The sequence below is a fragment of the Chionomys nivalis genome, chromosome 18 (assembly GCF_950005125.1).
Source record: "Chionomys nivalis chromosome 18, mChiNiv1.1, whole genome shotgun sequence".
Taxonomy (NCBI): Eukaryota; Metazoa; Chordata; class Mammalia; order Rodentia; family Cricetidae; genus Chionomys; species Chionomys nivalis.
In genome coordinates this window covers 15,374,719-15,396,881 of record NC_080103.1, presented here as the reverse complement: position 1 = coordinate 15,396,881, position 22,163 = coordinate 15,374,719, and the positions used below count along the sequence as shown (strand labels likewise).

Genomic DNA, 22,163 nt, shown 5'->3' with positions numbered 1-22,163 from the left:
ATCAGCTGATGGACGGTTCGGGTCTGTCCGCTTCCCCGCTGGTATAAGTCTGTCTTAAACACGCACGTGCAAGTTTTTATTTCTTTTGTTTTGGTTGTTTGGAAATGTATGGTTTTATTTTTAAAAAGACCAGAACTGGTACTTCAGTCTTTGAGGAACATAGTGGAGAGAAAAGCACGTGGCTTGTCAAAGTGGATGGTTTGGAATGGGAGCCTGAATCCAGTCATTTCGTGGCTTCCAACTGGAGGACTGTATGTGGTAACAGCAGCTCCAGGTTCCACCTCTCATGAGTGTTTCCACCCTGGCGTGACCCTCAGCCTTACTGCTCCCCTGAGTCCTGGATTGGATACACTTCCTGTAATAGGCGTCACCAGAGTTGCTGTGGTGCTGTGTATTGGCGACTCTGCCAAGTTTGTTGACAACAGTTATTCGTGATATTTACCTACTCAGAAATGAATTTATCCTTAGCAACTAGAATAGCATCGTGTCATAAGGCAGAAAAGCCCACGTTTCTGGACTGACTGCATGGCTGCAAGGTGGATGTTCTCAAGTGGAAATATTTCACACTTACATGTGACTCACCAGGCCCTGGCACACCTTCTGTGTGTATGTCTTTCAGTAGGAAGATGGCTTTTAAAGCTTCAAATCCCCAGTCTCAGTTAGATGATCCCTGTTAAGAACTGTCTTCTGTCAACATTAGACTAACAGTTCTCACTAGTCCACCATACATGCTAGTTAGGGAGTTTTGGGGTTTTCTGTTTTGTTTTGTTTTTTAGTTGAGAATTTTTGAATGCATACTTTTATACTCATTTACAAAAAAAAATCTGTCATTAACTAAATCAATATAACAAATGCAAGATGCTTTAATTAGATTATTTAATTAGATCATTATTATTGGGGGCAGAGAGATGGCTCAGTGGTTAAAAGCACATGACTATGCTGGGACCCTAGTGTGGTTCCCAGCACCCATGTTGAGCACCCCCACACCCACCTGTAACTCCAGCTCCAGGGAATCAATACCCTTTTTGGCTTTCCTGGGCAGTTGTAGTCATGTGCATGCACCTAAACACATAATTAAAAATAAAATGTATCTTTTTAGCCAGGCGGTGGTCATGCATCCCTTTAGTCCCAGCACTCAGGAGGCAGAGACAGACAGATCTCTGTGAGTTTGAGGCCAGCCTGGTCTACAAGAGCTAATTCCAGGATAGCTAGGGCTGTTACACAGAGAAACCCTATCTCAAGAAACCAAAAAGACAAAAAAATAAAAAATAAAATGTGTCTTTTAAAAAAAGAAATTGTTAAATCATTCACATTTGTTTATAGGTAAATTAGAATCCATCCGCCTCTGCCTAAGGAGTTCTGGGATTGAAGGCCTGCGCCTCCACACTTGGCCTTGTTGGGCGTTTTTGTCATGAAAAGCACTTATCCACTCTCAAATGATTACCCCTCCCATATTTGTGTTTGTTGAGATGATTACATGATCTTGCCCTTTTTTGTACGTTTCTGTCTTACTCTCTGCTATAGTCAATTCTGTCTTATTTTACATTGGTTATTAGATCATTCTTTCATTTATGTGGAGGAGGTAGATATAAAATCCCTCATATATATTTCTGGGTTCGGGGTGGATATTGGGTCTATTAATTCTTTAAATCTCAGAATAGCAGCTAGTAATCTCTTTATTTCCAGGTTGAATAGATCGCCTAAAAACTATATTGTCTGTGGAATTGTCACAGGCTATCCCCATCTTTAATTAGAAGTTGCCACCTGTTTGACCAGCCCAATACTAGAGCCCCAGTAAACAACTGAATTGATCATGAAGAGCCTTCACTTCTACCCGTCAGCACTCTGCCTTGAGACCCATGACGAAGGCCTCTCTGGCTCCACCATCCCCAGCCTTGGTCTCTTGTTAGTGGGATCTGAGTTTCCCAGGCATTTACTGATCCAGGTATCAGGGTTGAAATGAGATTTAAGTGTGATGATGTAGGTGTTATCCTTTTAAAAGAGCATTAATTTTTTTCTTTTTAGCATAGAAATGTGTAAATAGAGGGAAAGCACTAAGAAGTTAAGAGCCCTGGGCACTCTTCCTGAGGACCTGGGAACAATTCCTAGTGCCCACATTGCAGTTCACAACTGTGTGCGTATATATAACTCCAGTCCCAGGGGATCTGACGCCCTTTTCTGGCCTCCATGGGAATAACACATGTGGTACTCAGAGGTACACACAGGCAAAACGGGCATACAGTTAGGATAAAAATAATGATTAAAAAATTAAAATAGATCCATATTACAGAAAGTAGAGCAATCACACCCCCACTCTCACCCTGCCCTACGAAACACTAATTTAGGTTGTTCATCTTTCTAGAACTTTTCCTCTGGTGTTATCTTCATGACTTGGAAATCTTGGCTATAGATAAAATTCTATGACCCACTTCCTTCCCCTTTAATGTAAGATGATCATTTGTCCTGTTACAATAAGTGCTAGGTAGATACTGGCCCAGGGGCTGCAGAGAGGAGCATCACTTAGCCGTGACCCCACGGCTGGAGGAGCAGATGGGTTGCAGTGTTTGCTTGCACAGAGATGCTGCCCTTCAGGCCTTTTTCTGGTGGGGATGGACCGTGGTTGTGTCAGTGTTTGTATTTACAAGTTAAGTAGTCCCTATACTCTTAGCTGACTGGGAATCCAGGGACCCCTAGCCACTCTGGCTGCTCACTGAATTCTCAAGTCATAGTCTGTGGTCTGCAGAGTTAGCCAGACAAATTCTCTCACAAAATAGCATTGCCACAAAAACTGACCATAATAAAAATATTTCGAAATATCCCACTATTCCGGGATAATGACCATATTAACATCGAGCTATTGATTTCATCGGAAGGCAACCCACTGCTCTGAGTTGTCTGCCACAATGAAGGCCTTCTTCCCCAGCCATGTCTGCACTGTGAGACAGCACAGACCCGCTCACAAGCCCCCCCTTGGTTCCCACGGCAGCCACCAGTAGGGGAATAGGAGTTATGACTTGTGACCCAGAAGGCATTTGGGGTTTTCTTTGGAAATATAAAGAAAAGTGACATTTGTTCAAATTAGGTAAGTCTTCATTGTTTCAAATAAGAAAAATACATAAATCAATTGAGCATTTCAGTGTTTGGTCACTTGGGGTTTTCTTAGAAGGGGCCTGAATACTTTCAAAGAAAGCCCTTAGCAGAGTGGTTTATTACAATCAAGTTTCTAATCTACGGGAAAAGTATAACCTCCTTGTTCACCATGGCCACTGACACCCTGAATCAACAGAAACAACGTTCTCAGTCATTTTCACATAACCAGTTCAGAGCAGTAAGGCTGGCCCTGAACTCCACACTGCGTGGGCAGAGCGTGGGCAGAGCGGGGCCAGAGCTGAGGCATCTGGAGGAGATGATGTCCCCTGGGCCTGCCGTCCTGCCATGTTCTCAGCCCCTCTGGAGTTTAATCCCGGGGTCTCCCTAACACACCTATCTCTGTGTCCACCCTTTCTTTACCCTTCTCCTGGGACTACACAGATTATTCATATCCTTAGTGCTAGGAAAGCAATTTCATGACTTCTTATTAGTCATCAAACTGAAGTGAAAATCCAGCCAGAGTCATTTCAGCTCATTGCCTCATGGCGGTGTGACCTTTCATACACTCTCCTGAGCCAGTAGGTTTTTTATGGATGCTTTAAAACACACTTTGGGGTCCATTTTCCTTTCCAGTAATCTGAACAAGGAAACAGTAATGTCCCTATTCCTCAAGTAAGCTCTACCTCAGCTTCCCAGGCCGTCTGTCTATGCTCTGCTGAAAATCCAAGTAGAATCCCACAGCACTGATATTCTAGAACATTCTTTCAGTTTTTCTTATTCCTAGATTTTAGAAGGTGGAATAATAAAGTTAAGCGTTAAGCTGTTGGGATCAATTTGACTTGAGCTATGAAATGCCCGTAATCTAAGAGGAATCAGAGATGGGTTCAAAGTAATCATTAGGCTGCTGTATTCTTGTGGGGAGGGGTGAGACAAAGCCTATCTTGGTGGAGGCTGAGATATGGTTTTAGTTTTGCAGCAAAGGTGACCCAGAAGTATATGCACCCTGCCTACCCCAACTTGGTTGGACTTTTAGGACGCTCCACACTGTCTGTTTCTCTTAAAATTCTAGCATTCTCTCAGTGCCCCTCCCTATATTTTATGTAAACATTGTCATTGCTGGGGGCTGGTCTGTCTCCTAACTGGGTTTCAACCCTTTAACTCTGGGGTCTTTGTCCCCATCAGTACTGCAGAACATGCTAAGGCCAGTCACCCAACTGGGACCAAAAGGATTGGGTCCCTGACCCCTGACCCTTTGGTCTCTCACCCACCCTGGCTAGTTTGGACTGCACCAAACGCGGAACCTGCCTAAGCTTCCCAGCTGGGAGGTGAGTGTATCCCACCAAAGGAAGCTGTGGTCATCAGGCAGAGAAGGTCAGTTCAGAGTTCGTCCAGACCACGTTCAGTTAGGTGTGCCTGATGCAAGTGTCTCTGAATAGAGAAAAGAGATCTTCGAATACCTGATTTACGATTTCCCCAGACCAGTTCCCAGGAAAGCGAACCACGTTTAGATGCTATTGGAGCGTCAGGAATGGAATTTGAACTTGTGTGAAAGAGACTAATGCGACTTAAACGCCACTCTCTTCCAGGTCCCATATTTAATGTCTCTGTGCATTCGGACACGCCATCAGTCACCCGGGGAGAGCTCATCCAGCTCTTCTGTATTGTCACTCTGGAAGGAGCCGTGCTGGATCCAGGTACCTCCCTCCATTCTTCCCCCTCCTCCAGTTGCTTTTGGTGAATGTTTGTCTTGTCATTGTCACTGTCTCTCAGGTGTAGGGACGAGGGTTTGGATTGTCTGTTGATCTCTACCTGTCTTTTTTAGGTGGCTAGGAAACACCATGACCCAAAAGCAAGTTGGGGAGGAAAGGGCTTATTGTCTTACACTTCCGCATTGTAGTCCTTCACTGAAGGAAGGCAGGGCGGAATTCAAACAGAGCAGAAACCATGGAGGGGTGCTGCTTACTGGCTTGTTCCTCATGGCTTGCTCACCCTGCTTTCTTATAGAGCCTAGGGGTGGCACCACCCCCGGCAGACTGGGCCCTCCCCATCAATCACTAATTAAGAAAATGCCTCACAGCTGTATCTTATGGAGGCATTTTCTCAGTAGGGGTTCCTTCCTCTCAGATAACTCTAGCTGTGTCAAGCTGACAAAGACTAGCCAGGACCCACTGGCTTGGTTCTGAGGCCATGTACCTGTATGAGGTTTGAAAACATTTCCAGGGCAGTCAGTAGATCTCTTCCTGGTTTGCTGTGGCCTGGTTAGAGACCCGCTCACAGGGCCCTCCTTCTTTATATCATTGGTTCATTGTTTCTGAGCTCCTTCCGTACACAAGAGCAGCTGTAGATGCTGGGAACAGGGCAGTGAACATGTTCAAGGCCTGCCCCAGAGAGCCTAGTTAAGGACACCCATGAAGAAATACAGACCAGAGGAAAAATAACAGCATTTAGGACTTTAGGATAGCTTTGTAATGCTCCTTCTCCCATCGTACTGGAGATGGAATCTTGCGCAACGTCCCCAGCTCTATGAACCTCTTGAGAGAAAAGACTAACCTTGTCAACAGATGCCTCAGAACTGTGGGCCCATCCCTCAGACAGTTTCTGCTTGGTGCGTTCTCAGCCAGGCGACATCCTTTGCTTAGGTTCTTCTGGTTTTGAAGGAGTATTAAAGGCATTAGGGTGTTGGCCAGCTTTGCCCAGCTTTGCCTTTTCTCAAAGGTTCTGTGCAGAGCCTAGCTTGCCGAGGCCTGCCTTTATCCCTTACACCCGATGTGACCCTGACACTGTCTCGCTCCACCCCATTCCTAACAAAGTCATGCGCTTTAGAGCAGTCAAATTGTCTGAGTTCTGTGTGTATACCCTTGGAAGTGTGGCCCTGGGGGCAGGCAGGCAGGTTTTGTTCTCTCTGAAGGGGTAGGGCTGATACACAGGGATGGTGGCCCATGCAGGGCTCACCAGTATCTGGAGGTCATCGGCTGGGTAGCCACCACCGTCAGGATGAATGCTGGCTCCTTCAAGACTACTGTTCAAACGTTCAGGTGGCAACCAGCTCATGACCTACATATGCTTCCTAGGAAGGACCCAGTAGGAAGTGGTTTTGTCTCTGTGGGTCAGATAGTCACAGCAGCTCAGCTCTGCCTCAGACGCAGGCCAGCAGCAGTGAGGGGCAATACAAGCAAACAAGCGTGACTGAGGAGCAGGAAATCTGTTCATCAGGACAAGGTAGGCTCCATCTGACCTGCGGGCATGGTTTCCTGATGGTACCAGTGTTGATAAGCTTTAGAGGTGGGAGAAAGGAGTTTGTAGAAGGAGAGGGAAAGAAAGAGCCCTCCCATCCCCACCACACACCCCTGCACACCCAGAGCTGCTGTGCTTCTTCCTGGGGGTGAAGCCTGAGGAGACGGGCTCTCAAGTGGGCGGCCACTACTGTGCTGAAGCCAGGGAGTGGGAAGACACAAAGGTACCTGTGGAAGCGGAAATGAAGGCAAAGGTAGAAAAGATTCCCCAGGAAAGGCAAGCAAAACCCCCTTAAAAGTTTGCATAGAGCAATGCTGTTTTAGTTTCAGAGCTCGTCTATGGTATATTCAGAAATACCCCCTCCAATGTTCCTTCTCAGCTAATTAATAGGTCGCCGGTTGCTCCTTTCACAAAATGCTCGTTTTTCCGGTGTAATTGCAAAAGCTATAGGTAGCTGTTCAAAGCTGTTCCAGAACTTTGCGCTCTTGGTCTGTGTGGGTGGAAGATTCTGAATAATTAAACACAAATTGTAATTTCTTTTTTTTCCCTTTTTTTCATTCATCCTATGGGCTCTGAGAGGGAAATCTCTGTGGGAAAGTTGCATAAGTGGGCCAAGAGCCAAGGCACTCCTGTACCCTACGGCAGGGCACCCAGGAACAGCCAAGCGTGGGTGGCACCATGGTCAGACTCTGAAGCAAAACCGAGGCCAGTGTGAGTCATGGGGGGTTTCTCCAGAGTGTGCTGTGAGTCCCAGCAACTGAACTAATGGTACTTGGAGCTGAGGGTCTTCCAGGAGCTGGGTTTTCATATCCTTGGTGCTCAGTCATCGTCCAGAGGCTGAGTGGCTGGAGTTAATGGTGGCTTGGAGCCTCTGTGAGGCCTTTCTAGCAAATAAGGTGGCTCTAGAGAGGTACAATTCGAGAGTAGAGAGGTACAATTCGAGAGTGTCCGTGTCTAGTACCTGCACCAGTGTGTGCATTGAGAGGAAGTGGCTCAGCACGGCAGCTGTTCACTTGAGGGACCCACAGCCTTGACAACAGGTAGACAGCCCATGCCCTTCCACCTAGCGGCATCTACTTGTCTGGCCACATATGGCGATGAGGGCCCTCACTTTAGTAAGCACTCACTGTGGTCCAGGCGTGGTTTTGCAGTATTTGCCCATGCTGTTAGTAGCATTTTTTTTTTGTTTATTTTTTATATGTATGTCTGTACACAACTGTGTGTGTGTGTGTGTCTGTCTGTCTGTCTGTCTATGGACGCCAGAAGAGAGTGTCAGATCCCCTTGGAGTTGGAGTGACAAGCAGTTGTGAGCCACCTGATGTAAGTGTTGGGAGCTGAACCCGGGTCCTCTACAGGAGCAGTAAGTGCTCTTAACTGCTGAGCTATCTTTCCAGACCCCTATCAACTGTACTTTACAGATGAAGAAGCTAAGTTGCAGTGAGCTAACTTGGCTTGTTCGGGTCATGTGGCCAGTAGGTACTGGGTTCTAGCCCAGGCTGGCTCTCCCTGCCATCCTATGGTGCACAGTGGGGAATGAAGTATGGGAAGACCTCCTTCCTTGTCTTAATAGCCACTCTAGGCTTGCACATGGCAGCAGAGTTTCCGTGGGTAGGAAAGCCCACTGTGCCCTGGCACTGAGTGGAAATCGCTACACTCACCCCAATCCTGCCAGGCTGGTCTCAGAGACTTACACACTGCGAACTGTTTGTGCTGAGTACACAGGGTGGGGGAGGGATGATCTGCCTCCATAGTGAGCTGAGAAGGAGTCACCGTTTGGACATGTTAGGAAACCCCTGTTGTTAGTTCCACCCATTCTGTCTTACATGGGTCTGGATAACACTGTCTGCCTTATGGTGTGTTTTCCCACGTTATTGGTACACTTTCACTGAATGGATGAGTGTTGTTTTTTGCTGTTGTTCAGCGAAAACTGACATAAAAAGTCCCGGGCCAGGGGTGTAGTGTAGTTTGCCAGCAGAGTGTTTGCCCAGCACAGCCATGGGTTCAATACTCAGTGGGATTTTTGGTGTTTGTTTGAAAAAGGAAATTTTGTCAAGCAGATTTAAGGTGTAATTGTGTGTGACCCACAGTCCTCACAGCTAGTGTTGGTTGGCACTGTCCAGGGGGGTCTGGGTTAGCATGTGGCCTCAGTTTCTACATTCTCTGTGCCACCCCCATCTTAGTTCTCTGCGGCTGTTAGAACCTCAGTTTCACAGAGTACTCATGATCCACCAGCTTTACTCTCGGGGACTCTTAACTCTGTTCAATTTTCTCAGCTTGATTTTTTTTTTTTCCTCTCTTGTTCTGAGCTTAAACACTTCTGCAAGGGGAAAAAGAAGGGGGAAACACCAAAGTGAACAATCCAATTCAAATTGTCTACAGCTTTAAGTTGGGTACATTTTGTTTTAAATGTACAATTTGTTCTTTCAACCCTACGGTCTTTCCAGTCTCCAGTTCTTCTCCTTGAAGAGCCCAGGAACCCTGCACATCATACCTATTCTCTGTCTGTCCGTGGGGGCAAGTGACCCCTGCTCTTCTTCCCATGGTTCCTTATGGTGGTGGTCAGGTTGGACACTTTGTCATAGGCTCACACACTACTTCCTGTGGCTGTGTGGCCTTGCCACAAGGGTGACTGTGACAGTTCGTCATCACAGACTGCCTGAGGCTTCATGTAGAACAGACCTAGCCTGAAATAAGGGTCACAGGCATGGAGAGTATGTCCATCACTTCTGCTCATACACTGACCTCCATGCTTTGCTTGGTGACCCACAGACGACATGGCCTTCGACGTATCCTGGTTTGCAGTACACTCCTTTGGTTTGGACAAAGCTCCCGTCCTTCTGTCCTCCCTGGACCGGAAGGGAGTCGTGACTACAGGCCAGAGGGACTGGAAGAGTACTCTCAGCCTGGAGCGAGTGAGCGTGCTGGAATTCTTGCTGCAAGTGCATGGCTCTGAGGACCAGGACTTTGGCAACTACTACTGTTCTGTGACTCCATGGGTGAGGTCACCAACAGGTTCCTGGCAGAGGGAGGCCGAGATCCACTCCAGGCCTCTCTTTATAACTGTGAAGATGGACGGTGAGCTCCCTCGCCAAGTGGCTGAATTGTCTCCTTCTTGAGTTTTACTGTGGCGCATAGAATCCAGGTTCCATAGTTTGGTGCAGCTTGTTTTTTATCTAGGGCCTTGCTTGGGCCAAAGCAGTTTTGCATGTTGTAAGCTTTGCAGTCCGGGCCTGGTGACACCCCTGGGAAAGGATTGTGGGAGCCTTGGCCCTTCTGTGGTCTGTGGAAACCTGTTTCACTGTCTCCTAAGGTTGGCATGGCTTCTGCCATGTGGGGGCGGAGAGGCCTCTAGGGGAGGCATAGATTAAAGGCCGCCTACTCTTCCCCACCCGCTGCTTTACTTTTGGAGATGTGATCTCATGTGGCTCAAATTCACTGTCTAGCTCAAGACTGGCCTTGAACTCCTGATCTTTCCACTTGAGCCTCCCATCACATATCGTTTTACTTCTAGAAAAAGAAAGGCTCTCCCCAGAGCCACTAGCGCAGAGTGGGGACCTCTTGGAACCCCAAGATGGGAGTGTGTCTCTTAGCTTTACTGACCCATACCAACTTCAACCAAACCAATCAGATCTCTGCCCCTTGAGCACCTCAGAGCTGAACACTTGTCCCTTTATTCCCAAGAAACGTATCTGCCCTGTGAAAGCTTCAGAAAGTTACGCCATCTGGAACAACTCCACAGAGAGAATTGATTCCAGATGCTCCGAAAGCCAGGAGAAGCCTGGACCAAGAGTGTGTTTCCCTAGCAGCAATCGGTTTGAGGAGAGGGGCCTTCCACTCCAACTCCTCCAGGTCACTGAGTCTTTCTGTTGAGTGACCTTTCCTAGGAAGTCCACTTCTAGTCACCACTGACGAAAGCAATGACTAAGCAAAGAAACAGTGGACCCAAGTCCGTTTGGTGACTCAGTGACTTTATTAGTGTTACAGGAGTATGGGCAGCATACAGGCAGCTGTACCACTGAAGAAGAATCATGCCCCGTCCCCCTCATCCCCACCACCCACACTCCAGTAATTACGATCCACTTCTATATTGGAGTAGAGGGTCTCATGAGCTGCTCCTCCACTCTCCCCAAAAGGGAGTGTTAGTAAACCTGTCTAATAGAAGGTAATAGAAGGTAAGCAGAACCAGTCTGACTTGAAGATGGCGACAGCCATGCCCTACCGGGAGGACAGAATACCACAATATTTTCTGGTCCACATCCTGATAAAAAGTGACATTAGTCTCCCATGGGGCTGTTATGAAAATTAGATCGTTCCAAACATTAAGGACCTGAGTGGAGGCAGCATCTACACAAAATGCTGGTGCTTGCTGGGAGGGAAGATGGCGCTCCTTGGGTGGGATCTAAACTCCTGTCATCTCTGCCTCATTTGCATCTAAACCCCGCTTGAAGTAACTCCATATGAAAATCCAGATTTACCAAACAAGGAAGGGAGTGATTATTCACTTTGCTCGATAATTTACTATAGTGTTACTTAAAATAGCATCCTTAGTACACTTCAGTTTATTCGATGCATAGAATTGATTTATTCAGGTTTTTTTTTCCTTTAAGGATGCATCTGCTGCTCAATGTGCGGTGCCCTTATACTGACTTTTAAAATCAATCTCCTGCCAAAACCCTAAAAGGAAGTTGACATTCAAAGGCATCAAGTAAAATCTCTTTACTGTGCCCCACACACACGCCCAGCTCCTAAGAGCCGAGCGGGGGGCATGGGCTCATTTCTTCAATATAGCTGGACAACTCCTTTCTGAATCCTGTGCCAGGTGCAGGATCTGGGGAGCTCTGGTCTCTGGAGAGACCCGATGAGTAGGGGTGGGGGACACAGATGGGGGGGGGGGAACCAGTGCTCCCTAGCACCCTCCCTCTCAGCACTAACCCTTTCTCTTTCTCTCTTGTGTCCAGTGCTGAATGCCTTCAAGTACCCGCTGCTGATCGGCGTGGGCCTGTCCACAGCCATCGGACTCCTGTCCTGCCTCATCGGGTACTGCAGTTCCCACTGGTGCTGTAAGAAGGAGGTGCGGGAGACGCGTCGGGAGCGCCGCCGGCTCATGTCCATGGAGATGGATTAAGCAGCGGAGATGGAGGGACAGAGGAACAGTGTAGGAATGGCGGGGGTGAGAAGAGGACCAGTAATACTTTTCAACCAAGTGTGTTACACTAAAACCAGTCCTCTCTAATCTCAGGTGGGACTTGGCGCTCTCTCTTTTCTGCATGTCAAGTTCTGAGCGCGGACATGTTTACCAGCACACGACTCTTCTTCCCACGGCACTTTCTGATACGTAACAATCGAGTGTGTGTTTCCCCAGCTGCAGCTTTTCAACGGTTAACCCTGGTCTAATTAGTTTCCTCCTAGCGGCTTCTCAACCCTTTCATTTGTGTGTGTTGATCGCTTTTGATTTGAGGGATAGTGGTGAGGAAGGCTGAAGGTGTTCAGAGTTGGTCATCGCGGGTGAGCGGGTACCTGCCCACCTGAGAGCTAGCATCTGGATGCAAGGGGCTGGCATCTGTAGAGTTGCTACCTGCTGCCCTCCATGCTGGCCCAGAGCTGACAAAGACTTGCACCAAAGGCAAGCTGTGGTTTTGACTACCCTGCCCAGTCCCCATTTTCAAGAGTTTAAACTATATTAGAACCTAAACTCAGCGTCTGTGATTTCTTGATTCCTATGCCCTTTGTGCTTCCCCCCCCTTCTCCCCGCTCTTCTGTTTTCGGGTTTGTTTCTGTGAGTGAGGAAACGGCAGCCCTGGAGTCTAGAATCTGGCTTTCCACCAAGCACCTTATCTTGCCACCTTAGCCTTAAGAATGAGAATGAAGAAAAATCCACTGCCACCTCTGTTCAGGGCAGAAGGTCTGCGAGCAAGAGGACACTGGGGGCAAGGAAAGGAATAGATGCTCTCTCTCCTGACAGCTCAGGGGCCACTACGCTCCAGAGATCCCAGGGGAGGAGAGGAGCTGAGGGCATCGGAGTTACACAACTGAGCCAGGTGCCCTGTCCCTTCATGAGAAGCACTGTCACTGGTTGCCACAGGACCTGCATGGGAGCCACAGTGTGCCACACCCTTCACTTGCCTCGCGAGCTCCTTCACACAAAAGCAGATTGCTGCCTGCAATACTAACTGACTGCAAGGAATCAAAAATTGCTTAGAGCAAGTGTGTTTTCTGTGACCTTTTCAGTCCTTGAAGTCCTTTTAAGATCCCTGTAGGGGGTAGTGAAGAGGGGTATATTTTTGTGGATGTTTGCCTTCCTATTAGGAATATGAAGGGAACCCAGCAATTTACTGTCATGTGAATGGCCTGTAAAATCAGGTTGAGAACAGTTGGCTCTGCCTGACTGGGCACCGCAGCAATTAGGACATCAGACGGACATACCTTCCAGGTCTCCATCAGGGCCTCAGCCACCCAGTCTCAGCCTAACACAGCATTGGGCACCCACAAGCCTCCCCTGGGTACCAAGGCTCACTGCCAACTGATGCCCTTGCTTGTCCCTCTGGCTCTGAAGGATTTGACACTGTTGTCTTCCAAAGGGGGGAGATTTCTTCGTTTTGAGCAATAAAGTAATATAAATAGATGGCCATTCACGTGCAGCTCTTTGTCACCATGGGCCAGGATGAGCTGAGCCCCCCTCCCCACCTTGTCTCCATGTGGCCCATGGTGGCTTTTGTGTTCACCATCCAGTTTCCTCTGCTTGTTTTGCCCACCTGGGGACTGCTCTGCTCCTATGCTGAGATTCTGAGCCGGTGGGTCCAAGCAGGTCCAGCCCAGGTAGATCCAAGTGTAGAGGTAACAAGAAGAGATAGCAGTTGCAGCCCATGCAACAAGAGAGGCCAGAGGAAGAGGGGGGTCTTGACAGATACAGGCGTTTCTATATGTCACTTCCTTAACCACTAGATCAGGTGGGGTACAGGTGACTATACAAATAGGAATTAGGGGAGTAGAGCCAGGTACTTCTTTAGTTACAGCCTTTGAGTTTTGCAGTTACTGAAGAAGACTCAGGGTCATTGTCGTGCGGTCCTCCTTAGGAGAAGGACTTAGCCTTGGGTGAGATAGGCCCTGGGTGCACATAGAGCCGCTGGTGGGCCAGAGCAGGCACCTGATGGTGAGACAGATGAGTGTTCAGGCCTGCCTTCCCCTTTCTCAACTGGTGTTGAGATTTGAGCCTGAGTGGCTGAGGCCCTGGCCTTCATGCCCAAACCCCCAAACTGCTTAGGGCTGGGAGAGGGGCCAGAAGCCCTAGGACCTTAGTTCCTTTTGGGACTATCAACGTTCTGGGATGTGAGTCTTTAAGTGTGGTCAAACACTCTTGATGTACCAAATAGGGTTCTCCCTGAAGTGTTCTTCCTGAGCCCCGCCCACTCCCCTGAAGTACCGGTATGACAGAAGGGAAGGCTGAGCCAGGCCTTGGCAAATGAAATTGCACTTCTTAAAGAGAAACTTTATAGAAGGTTGGGTTTTATTCCCCTCATTGCAAAAATTCCCCCTCCCGCCCCCGAAAGAGCCTGAGCTCCATTCAGATCGAAGCCTAGAAATTACTTCAAAGTGTTTACTTTTACTTTATGATGTTTACACACACGATTCACTTTTTAAAAAAAAAAAATAATAATAAGAAAAATGCAAACTCTGGCTTTTTAACAACTTTTCAGATTTTTCCTGCATGGGATCTGCTGGCACCCTGACTCACCAGCTGGATCAAATCCTCATTGAAAAATGTCCTGATGTGTGTCTCCTCCCCTCCCCCCAGCCACAGGGCTCCCTCCTGCCCAGACCTCTGTCTGTTTCTCTGGGGGCTTTTGCCTCCTGCTTTGCAGACTGCCTGCAGCCATGATTTTGTTACGGCACCTGTGAGCCAAAGACTGCACCTTTGGAGCAGGAACACTAAGCAATACTACACGACTCGCTACTTTCGGGGGAATTTTTTTTTTTTTTTTTTTTTTTTTGACAACAGGAAGAAGGGAACTAGGGTTTAGGTGAGTTCTCCTCCGCTGTGTGACCATATTCTCAGTGACACACGTGTGCAGCTCACTAGGAGAACAAGATTGGGTTTCTTTTCTAGTGTACTACACGAGAATCTGCAGACTTTTCCGTAGACAAAGAGGTCTTGTGTATTTTCGTCCATATCCAATGTTATACAAACTAATTGTGTTGTTTTATACTGTGGCCACAAATATTATGCAATGCACCATTGGTTTTTGCTTTTTATTTCATTAAAGGAAGTTTAATTTAAATTGAAGTTGTGTGCGGAAGTTGGTAATTGGCTTCTGTGGGCCTCTCCTCTCACCAGTAGGAGGAATTGTGACCGATTCCAGGTGCAACGGCAGCATCTTCGGCTCTCTTCAAATCCTGTAAAAGCACTGTCAGGCTAGGGAGGTGGTTCAGACAGTAAAGTCCTGGCCTTGCAGGCATGGGGACCGGAACACAATCCTCTGGACGCATGGGGGTCTTGGGGTGGGGGCTGGAGAAATGGCTCAGTGGTTAAGAGCACTAGTTGCTCTTGCAGAGGATCCCAGTTCAAGTCTCGCACCCACATCGTGGCTTCAGCCATCTGTCACTCCAGTTCTATTCTAGAGGATCTGACACCCTCTTTGGCCTTCTGTGGGCACCATGTACGCATGTGGGCACATACACATATGCAGGCAGAGCACACATAGACATTAAAGACTAAGATCCAAAATACATATGAAGCGGGGCATGGTAGCACACACGTCCCGTACTAAGTAAGTGGCAGGGATGGGTAGTTCCCTATCCAGTGAGAGATCATGGCTCAAAAACAGAACAAAATGTGGACAAAAATAGAGCTTGTTCTGCCCTCCACATGTACAGGCAAGACATACACACACAGAGACAGCGGCGTGTATTCTGACCTCCCATGAAACAGCTGCATTCCAGAGAGTCCACTAGAGTTCTCTATAGGAACATAACATAAAATGAATAAACACACACATAAAAGACTAGCTTACAGGTCGTGTATGTCCAGCTAGCCAGCAATGGCTGTCTACAAGCAGAAGGTCCAGGTAATTGTTCAGTCTATGAAGCTGGGTGTCCCAGCTGATCTTCAGTGTATGCCAGAATCCCAAAGAAGTTGGCTCTGCCGCCAGTGATAGGATGGACTTGGCAACAAGAGCAAGCTTCCTTCCTTCCTGTCCTTTGTACAGGCTGGGCCAGAAGCTGTGGCCCCGATTAAAGGTGGCTCTTTCCACTTCAAAAATTCCAGATTAGAGCTGGGTCTTCCCATTTCAAATGATTTAATTATAAAAACCGTCCCTCACAGGGGATTCCAGCTGCTTGGGTTTTAGTCCCAGATGTAGTCAAGTTGGCAACCAAGAATAGCCATCACATCCGTGATAAGGTTCCCAGCGAGCAGAAAGGTGTAGGGGTGAGATCCTGTTGCTCCCCCCTCCCCCCCCCCCGTCTCCTGCTCAATTCCCATGACCTTTAGCAGTCTCTCTTTCAGGAACGAGAAGTTGGAAACCATCCGTCTCTGCAGAGGAGGAAACACTCACATTCTCTGACCAGACAGTCTGCAACAGGTGGTTTTTCTGACTCACTTTGGGGTTCCAACTCTGCAACATAAGAACCACACTGTTCCCCAGCAGATCTGGGCAGGAGCAGGCACCTGCAGCCCCTCCTGCATTGTTCCAGCTCTGCAGGCACCCGCAGCCCGCCTCCTGGGCTGACATTCCTCTAGGCCTTGCTTTGTACCCTGTGTTTCTGTGTCCCGTTTAGTAACCACCTCACGTGAGTTACTCAGATGGAGCGTATGTCGCTCACATCCTGTGGTTAAATGATCTGCTGTCAAAATGGCCTGTCATTACATTCTCTCCAGTCCAAACCCTGATACAGGCGGAGCCTGGCTTGGGCAACTCTACTGTTACTGAAATGGTTCCTTCTCAATGTCAAAAGCAAAACAAACTTTCTCACACACCTGCTGCCTCGTGCTCAGGCACTGCTGAGGCTGGCCACCTGCCACGGGCCTGCCCCTGGGCCTTTTCTCACAGGTTGCTGCAGAAATCTGTCTAACTTGACCTTCTCTAGGCTCCAGGGATGCAGCTCTGCCCTGGTCTAAGAGGCTGCCTGACAGATGTTCTGGTAGTCTGATGGTACCATGAAGATGGGGGCATTCACGGCTATGGCCAGTACTCAGTCCCACACTGGGATTCTTAGGGTGTGCCCTGCATTGGGACAGTCCCCACACTGATGCGGTCTCATCTTCAGGTCACCCTGAGGAGCTCCAGCACAGGTCCTTAAATGGCAGCCACTCTGCTCCCTGTAACTGCAGGGCAGTGCTCATGGGACACTAGAATGATAGCCGTGTGGTGATTTGGATATGGCAGAGCCACCACACCAGCAGCGGCTGCCACTGAGAAGATGGTTGTACCCACAGGTGGCATCGGAGGACACATAGTTGCACCACTTTGGAGGCCCTGTGGGATGACGCCTGCGTCAGTGAGGAGAAAGTCTGTAAGATGGGCAAGCGCCTACCATGTGCTAGTGCGCAGAAAGGGCAGGCTGGCTGGGCACAATCGAGAGTATCCCTACCTGTCTAGACCTAACCTTGGTATAAGGCAGGAGGAGGGTGACCCTGGACTGGGTGGCATGCTCTCAGCACCATATTCTTCCCTGTCTCCAGCCCACCCTGAGAGAAATTAGCGAAACTTCTAATGTTAAAACATTGAAAGTCGCCAGGCAGCAGTAATCCCAGTACTTGGGAGGCAGAGGCAGGTGAATCTCTCTGAGTTCAAGGCCAGCCTGGTCTACAAAGCAAGTTCCAGGACAGCCAAAGCTACACAATAAAACCTTGCCTCAAAAAAAATAAAACAATAAAAAAAAATAATCGAAAGTTTGAAAGGAAATCAGTACAATGAATGACCACTCCCTGTATGGAGTGTGGGGCCAGCTGAGGCCCTGCTCAACCTGCTTGCCTGAGTCGTCCCTATTCTATGCATTCCCAAATATATTGGGCCAGCAGCACTGGATACTACAGTTTTCTAGAGTCCTTTGATGGTCGAAGAAGCAATGGAATGTTGAGGTCAGAGTGCTGTCAAAGCATGTTGATAAAACTGGATGTCCATGATGAAGGCCATAAAAATCCCAGGAGAAGATGCGGGGAAAATGTTTAAAACTTGGGGTTTGGTAGCTATTTCTTGGGTATGGCATCAGAAACATAAGTAGCAAAATCAAAAATGGACAAATGGAACCAAACCAAATTTTTAAATGTTGTGCAAAGGAGAAAATGTTTACACACCGTATATGTGATACAGGATTAGTAGTTAAACTGTGTAGAAATTTGATTATTGGCTTGGTGATGGTGATGCTCGCCTTTAATCCCAGCACTTGGGAAACAGAGGCAGGCAGATCTCTGTGAGTTCGAGGTTGGCCTGATCTACAAAGCAGATGGCAGGACAGGCTCCAAAGCTACACAGAGAAACCCTGTCTTGAAAAAAACCACAAAAGGAAAAGAAAAATTTGATTATTAAAGTTAAGAATTGGGAAAGGAGTTGCGTAGAAGACTCTAAAGAATACATCCAAATGAGAAGATGCCTAGTATCATTGCCCATCAGACACCAGGAGGTGCCACGTGGTGTGTGTTAGGATGCCCGCTCTTGTGCAAGAAGGCAGAGGCTGAAGAGATGGTTCAGTGGCTAAGAGCACTTGCTGCTCTTGCAGAGGACCCACAGTCTCTAACACTCACATTGGGTGACTTACAACTGCCTGTAACTCCAGCTCCAGAAGACCCAATACCATCTTCTGACCTCCAAGAATGCTTGTGTGTGTGTGTGTACACGTGTGTGTGCGCGCACAATGTAAGTAAATGAAAAATCTTAAAAAGATACAGAAAAGTTGGAATAAGCTGTGTTGGTGTTGATGTGAAGTACAGCCATTATGCAAAGTAGTATGGAGGTTCTTCAAGAGATTAAAAATAGACCTGCCAGATGATTTAGCAATCCCACTTCTGGGAATCTGTCCTAAATAAAATATGTTCTTCAAGCCATGTCTCCAAGAGACACATATGCTCATTATCTTCACAGTAGCCAAGAGGTAGAAGCAACTTAAGTGTCCGTCAGCAGATGAACAAGTAAACCAAACGGAATATTGTTTAGCCTTTAAAAAGAAGATTCTGGGGCTGGGGATATGGCTTAGGTGGCAAAGTACCATACAGGCTTGAGTTTCTGACCACGGACACCATGGAGAAGCTGGGCATGGCAGCACGTGCCTGTAATCTTGGGACTGGAAAGGCAGTGCCAAGAGGCTCCCTGGGCCTTTCTGGCCTGCCAACCCTGCTGAATCAGCCAACTCCACTGTAAGTGAGAGACCTTGCCCCAAACAATAAGTCGGAGAGTGATCAAGAAAGAACCCCAGTTGCTTCCGGGTGCATGTTTATTCTCACACAGGTGCATGAGACCTCCATCCCCCACCACACACACACACATGCGCGCATGCGCCAAAATACAAAGGTAGGTAGGTAGATGGATATCCTTGAGCATACACATGATTGAACCTTAATGATATTATGCCAGATACAGGAACTATGTAGAGCATCTAAAGCACTTAGAAGTCAGAGCAACAAAACGGCCACAGGCGAAGGAGGAGGCGTGTAAAAAACACAGAAAGGCTCAGTGCTCCCGTGGCACCACATGTATTTTTAACTTCTTCCACATTAAAGAAAAGGCAGTAGTGGCTTTACATACTGCGAGGCAGTAGATTCTAGACATGTTGGATGTGGTGGCATACCCTTGTAATCACAGAACTTGGGGGACTGAGGCAGAAACACAGCCAGTAATAGGTTCAAGGTCAGCCTGTTCTACCTAGTGAGTTTGAGGCTGGACTGGGCTGTGTATCCCTAGTGTAGCAAGGGGTGATTAGGGCTGGCGAGGTGGTTTAGCAGGTTGAAAGCACTTTCTGCCAAGCCTGACTACCTGAATTCAGTCCACAGGACCCACAGTGTGAGAGCAAACCTTCGTACGAGTGCAACAAGTTGTGTACCCCGCCAGCACACACACACAAATCTTAAGTTGGCTTTGTAGTACAACGAACCCTTGAACAATGTAGACAGTGTCGGCCACAACAGTTGGGTATTTGTCCCTAAGGGTGGGTATGGGAGCTTCCTGTCCCCACTCCTCCCTCCTATTCCGAGTTGTCTTCTCTAAACTGTTCATCAAAGTTGCTTGTGAATCAGGAAGTTTATAGAGTCGCCCTTCCCTGGGGAATGTTCTCTTAGCAAGAAGAAACGACCTAGGGATCCCTGCGGTGGTGTCTTCCCTTCTGCAAGCAGCTAAGCAGATCTCCAGCTCTCCACCCCCTGTGCTGCCCTGCTTCTGTGCCAAACCCTGCCCTTGGCCTTTGCTCACAGGAATTCAGTCCACACTTTGAAAACTTCTTTAGCCTTATAGTAAATGTGTTGATGGGGCCAGGGCAGCAAGCAGCCAGAACAAAGGGGCTGGAGTGAAACGGGGCAGCATCCTCTAGCACAGGCCCAGCATGCAACAGTGTCACTCAGAGCCGTGGTTTCTTCTTGCAGAGTGGCTGGGATGCTGAACAGGTAGCTATGAGGCTTAGTCACAGGCTGCCTGACATCAGCAAGTCTGAGTTTGGGGCAAGACTCCAGGGCTCCAGGGGACACAGTGGCAGTCGGTTTACTGTTGACCCCTTAGGCTTTCTGGTTTTTGTTTTTGTTGTTTTTAATCCCTCTGCAAGTCACTCACTATCCTACACTTGACCTTTCATTAGCAACACATACACCCTTAATCCCAGCACTTGGAAGGCAGAGGCAGGTGGATCTAAATTCCAGGCCAGCCTGGTTTGCGGAGTGAGTTCCAGGACAGCCAGGGCTATGCAGATAAACCCTGTCTTTAAAGAAACGGACAAAACAAAACACGCCCCCCCCCTCCAAAAAAACTCAAAAACAAAAAATCCCACCATGACCAGAAACAATTTGGGAAGGAAAGAGCTCGTAAGCTTGTATCAACTCTCAGAGTACACTCCATTACTGAGAGAAGTCAGGATAGGAACTTGGAGGCAGGAACTGATGCAGAGGTCCTGAAGGGGTGCTGCTTACTGGGTGTTCCTTCCTCGTAGCTTGTTCAGGCTGCTTCCTACCTCAGGACCACCAGTCCAGGAGTGACCCCCACCCACAAAGGACTGAGCCCTCCCCCATCAATCACCAGTTAGGAGGATGCACCGCAGGCCTATCTAGAGGGACATTTTCCCAGTTGAAGCTCCCTCTGCTTGTGTCAAGTTGACATAGAACTAGTCAGCACAGCAGCCTCGGACTCTAACCTTGAGGATTTCCGCAGAGTAGCCCAGGGCTTGGAGCCTCCATTCACTTGGCTGTAAAGTGGGACCCACAATGCCCGCCATTCGTCAGTCTATGAAATTGCCGTGCACCCAGTAAGGAAAAGTCGCAGTTTGTTCTGGGGCCCTAGATGCGTATGATGTGAGATCATAATGTTCACAGTTTCAGTGATTCTGTAGAACTAATATCAAGGTGTGTCAGCTTGAGAGAAGAAATAGAACTTTTTGTCGATCTTGCAGGAACTGGGAGAGCTTTTCTTTTCCTTGACAACAGAAGTGCGCGCGCGCTCTCTCTCCCTCTCCCTCTTCCTCTCCCTCTCTTTCTCTCCCCTCCCTCCTCCTTTTAGAAAAGAAGCAACATCACCCTGTCAATTCTGGCATAAATGGAGGCAACAAAAATAGAAAGAGAAAAAAATGTTTTGGCAAGAGCCAGGAATCTGAAGTTGCAGCACATTTACTGGGTCAGATACGTTTCAGGGCTGCAGAAACTCGGTGTTGTTGGCCGCGTGGCTCATGCTCATTTCTGAGATAATTCTCTCTTCGCTGCATTTGACAGATGCACTGGTGCTCGAGGTTTTTGCTCTACCCCCACCCCTTTGCTGGGTCATTGAGCTGCTTCCTGCAGCCAAGAGGCAGAGCTTGCACTTGGATTTGGGTCTTTGTTCTGTGGTATAATTCTTCTAGCAATGATCCACCCACTACAGATGGGAACCAATAACAGACCAAAGTAATGCCACCAAAGTCCAACTGGTGAACCAGGGAGTTTGCTGAGGTTACTTACTTCTTAAGTAAGGGGTTACTAATAGGTTCAGAGATAAGGCAGCTAAGCACTGAAAACACCCACGCCAGCATGGCTGGCAGCTCACGAAAGCTAGATGCCTGGAGTTCTCTGCACAGCTTAACAGGAAGCTTAAAAGAGTGGAGAGTCTTCTGTCCTTAGCATCCTTGTTGCTTATACTGGGCATGGGAAGGGCTTGTGGATGTGGTAAGTTTTAGGGACTTCCTGAGACTTGTGAGTTGTTTACTTCCTTAATCTTAAGGAACTTTCTTTTAGGATGGAATGTTTTTACTAGGTCTATGGGACTCTTTTTGTGAAAATGTGTAAGACACATGGCAAAGCACTGAGTTGTCCAACCCAGGGCCATCCTACACCATTACTGATCCCATCACCCAACATATTAGTGAAATTACTTAGCTAACACATAGACTGATCAGTAAAAATAAATGTTTATCACTGAAGCCACCAAGTTGTGTAGATGTTTATTACGCAGTACTAATTGCTAATACTACTAAACTGTTAATACCATAATGTGGACTATGACAACTCTAACCAAAATGGTGAACAGATTTCTGCATTTTGAGTTGTACTGATACTATAATTACCAGCTTGGACAGTGAGTTTGAGATCTCAGCCCTAGGCAGTCTGCCAGTTAATGCTCTCCTACACACAGCCAGCATGCCCCTGCCTCTGTCTTTGGGATTTTACTTCTCCCTGGGAT

At 47.9% G+C, this 22,163-nt stretch overlaps 1 protein-coding gene across 1 annotated transcript in view; it reads left to right on the top strand.

Moving 5' to 3' along the window:
* Nucleotides 1-14,599, top strand: part of Ptgfrn (prostaglandin F2 receptor inhibitor) — a 67,442-nt gene extending 52,843 nt beyond the window's left edge. The window contains exons 7-9 of the mRNA XM_057793666.1: nt 4,677-4,784; nt 9,094-9,399; nt 11,283-14,599. Coding sequence (XP_057649649.1) covers nt 4,677-4,784; nt 9,094-9,399; nt 11,283-11,449 — 581 coding nt within the window. The 3' untranslated portion in view covers nt 11,450-14,599. The remainder of the gene's footprint in view (nt 1-4,676; nt 4,785-9,093; nt 9,400-11,282) is intronic.
* Nucleotides 14,600-22,163: the final 7,564 nt, after the last annotated feature.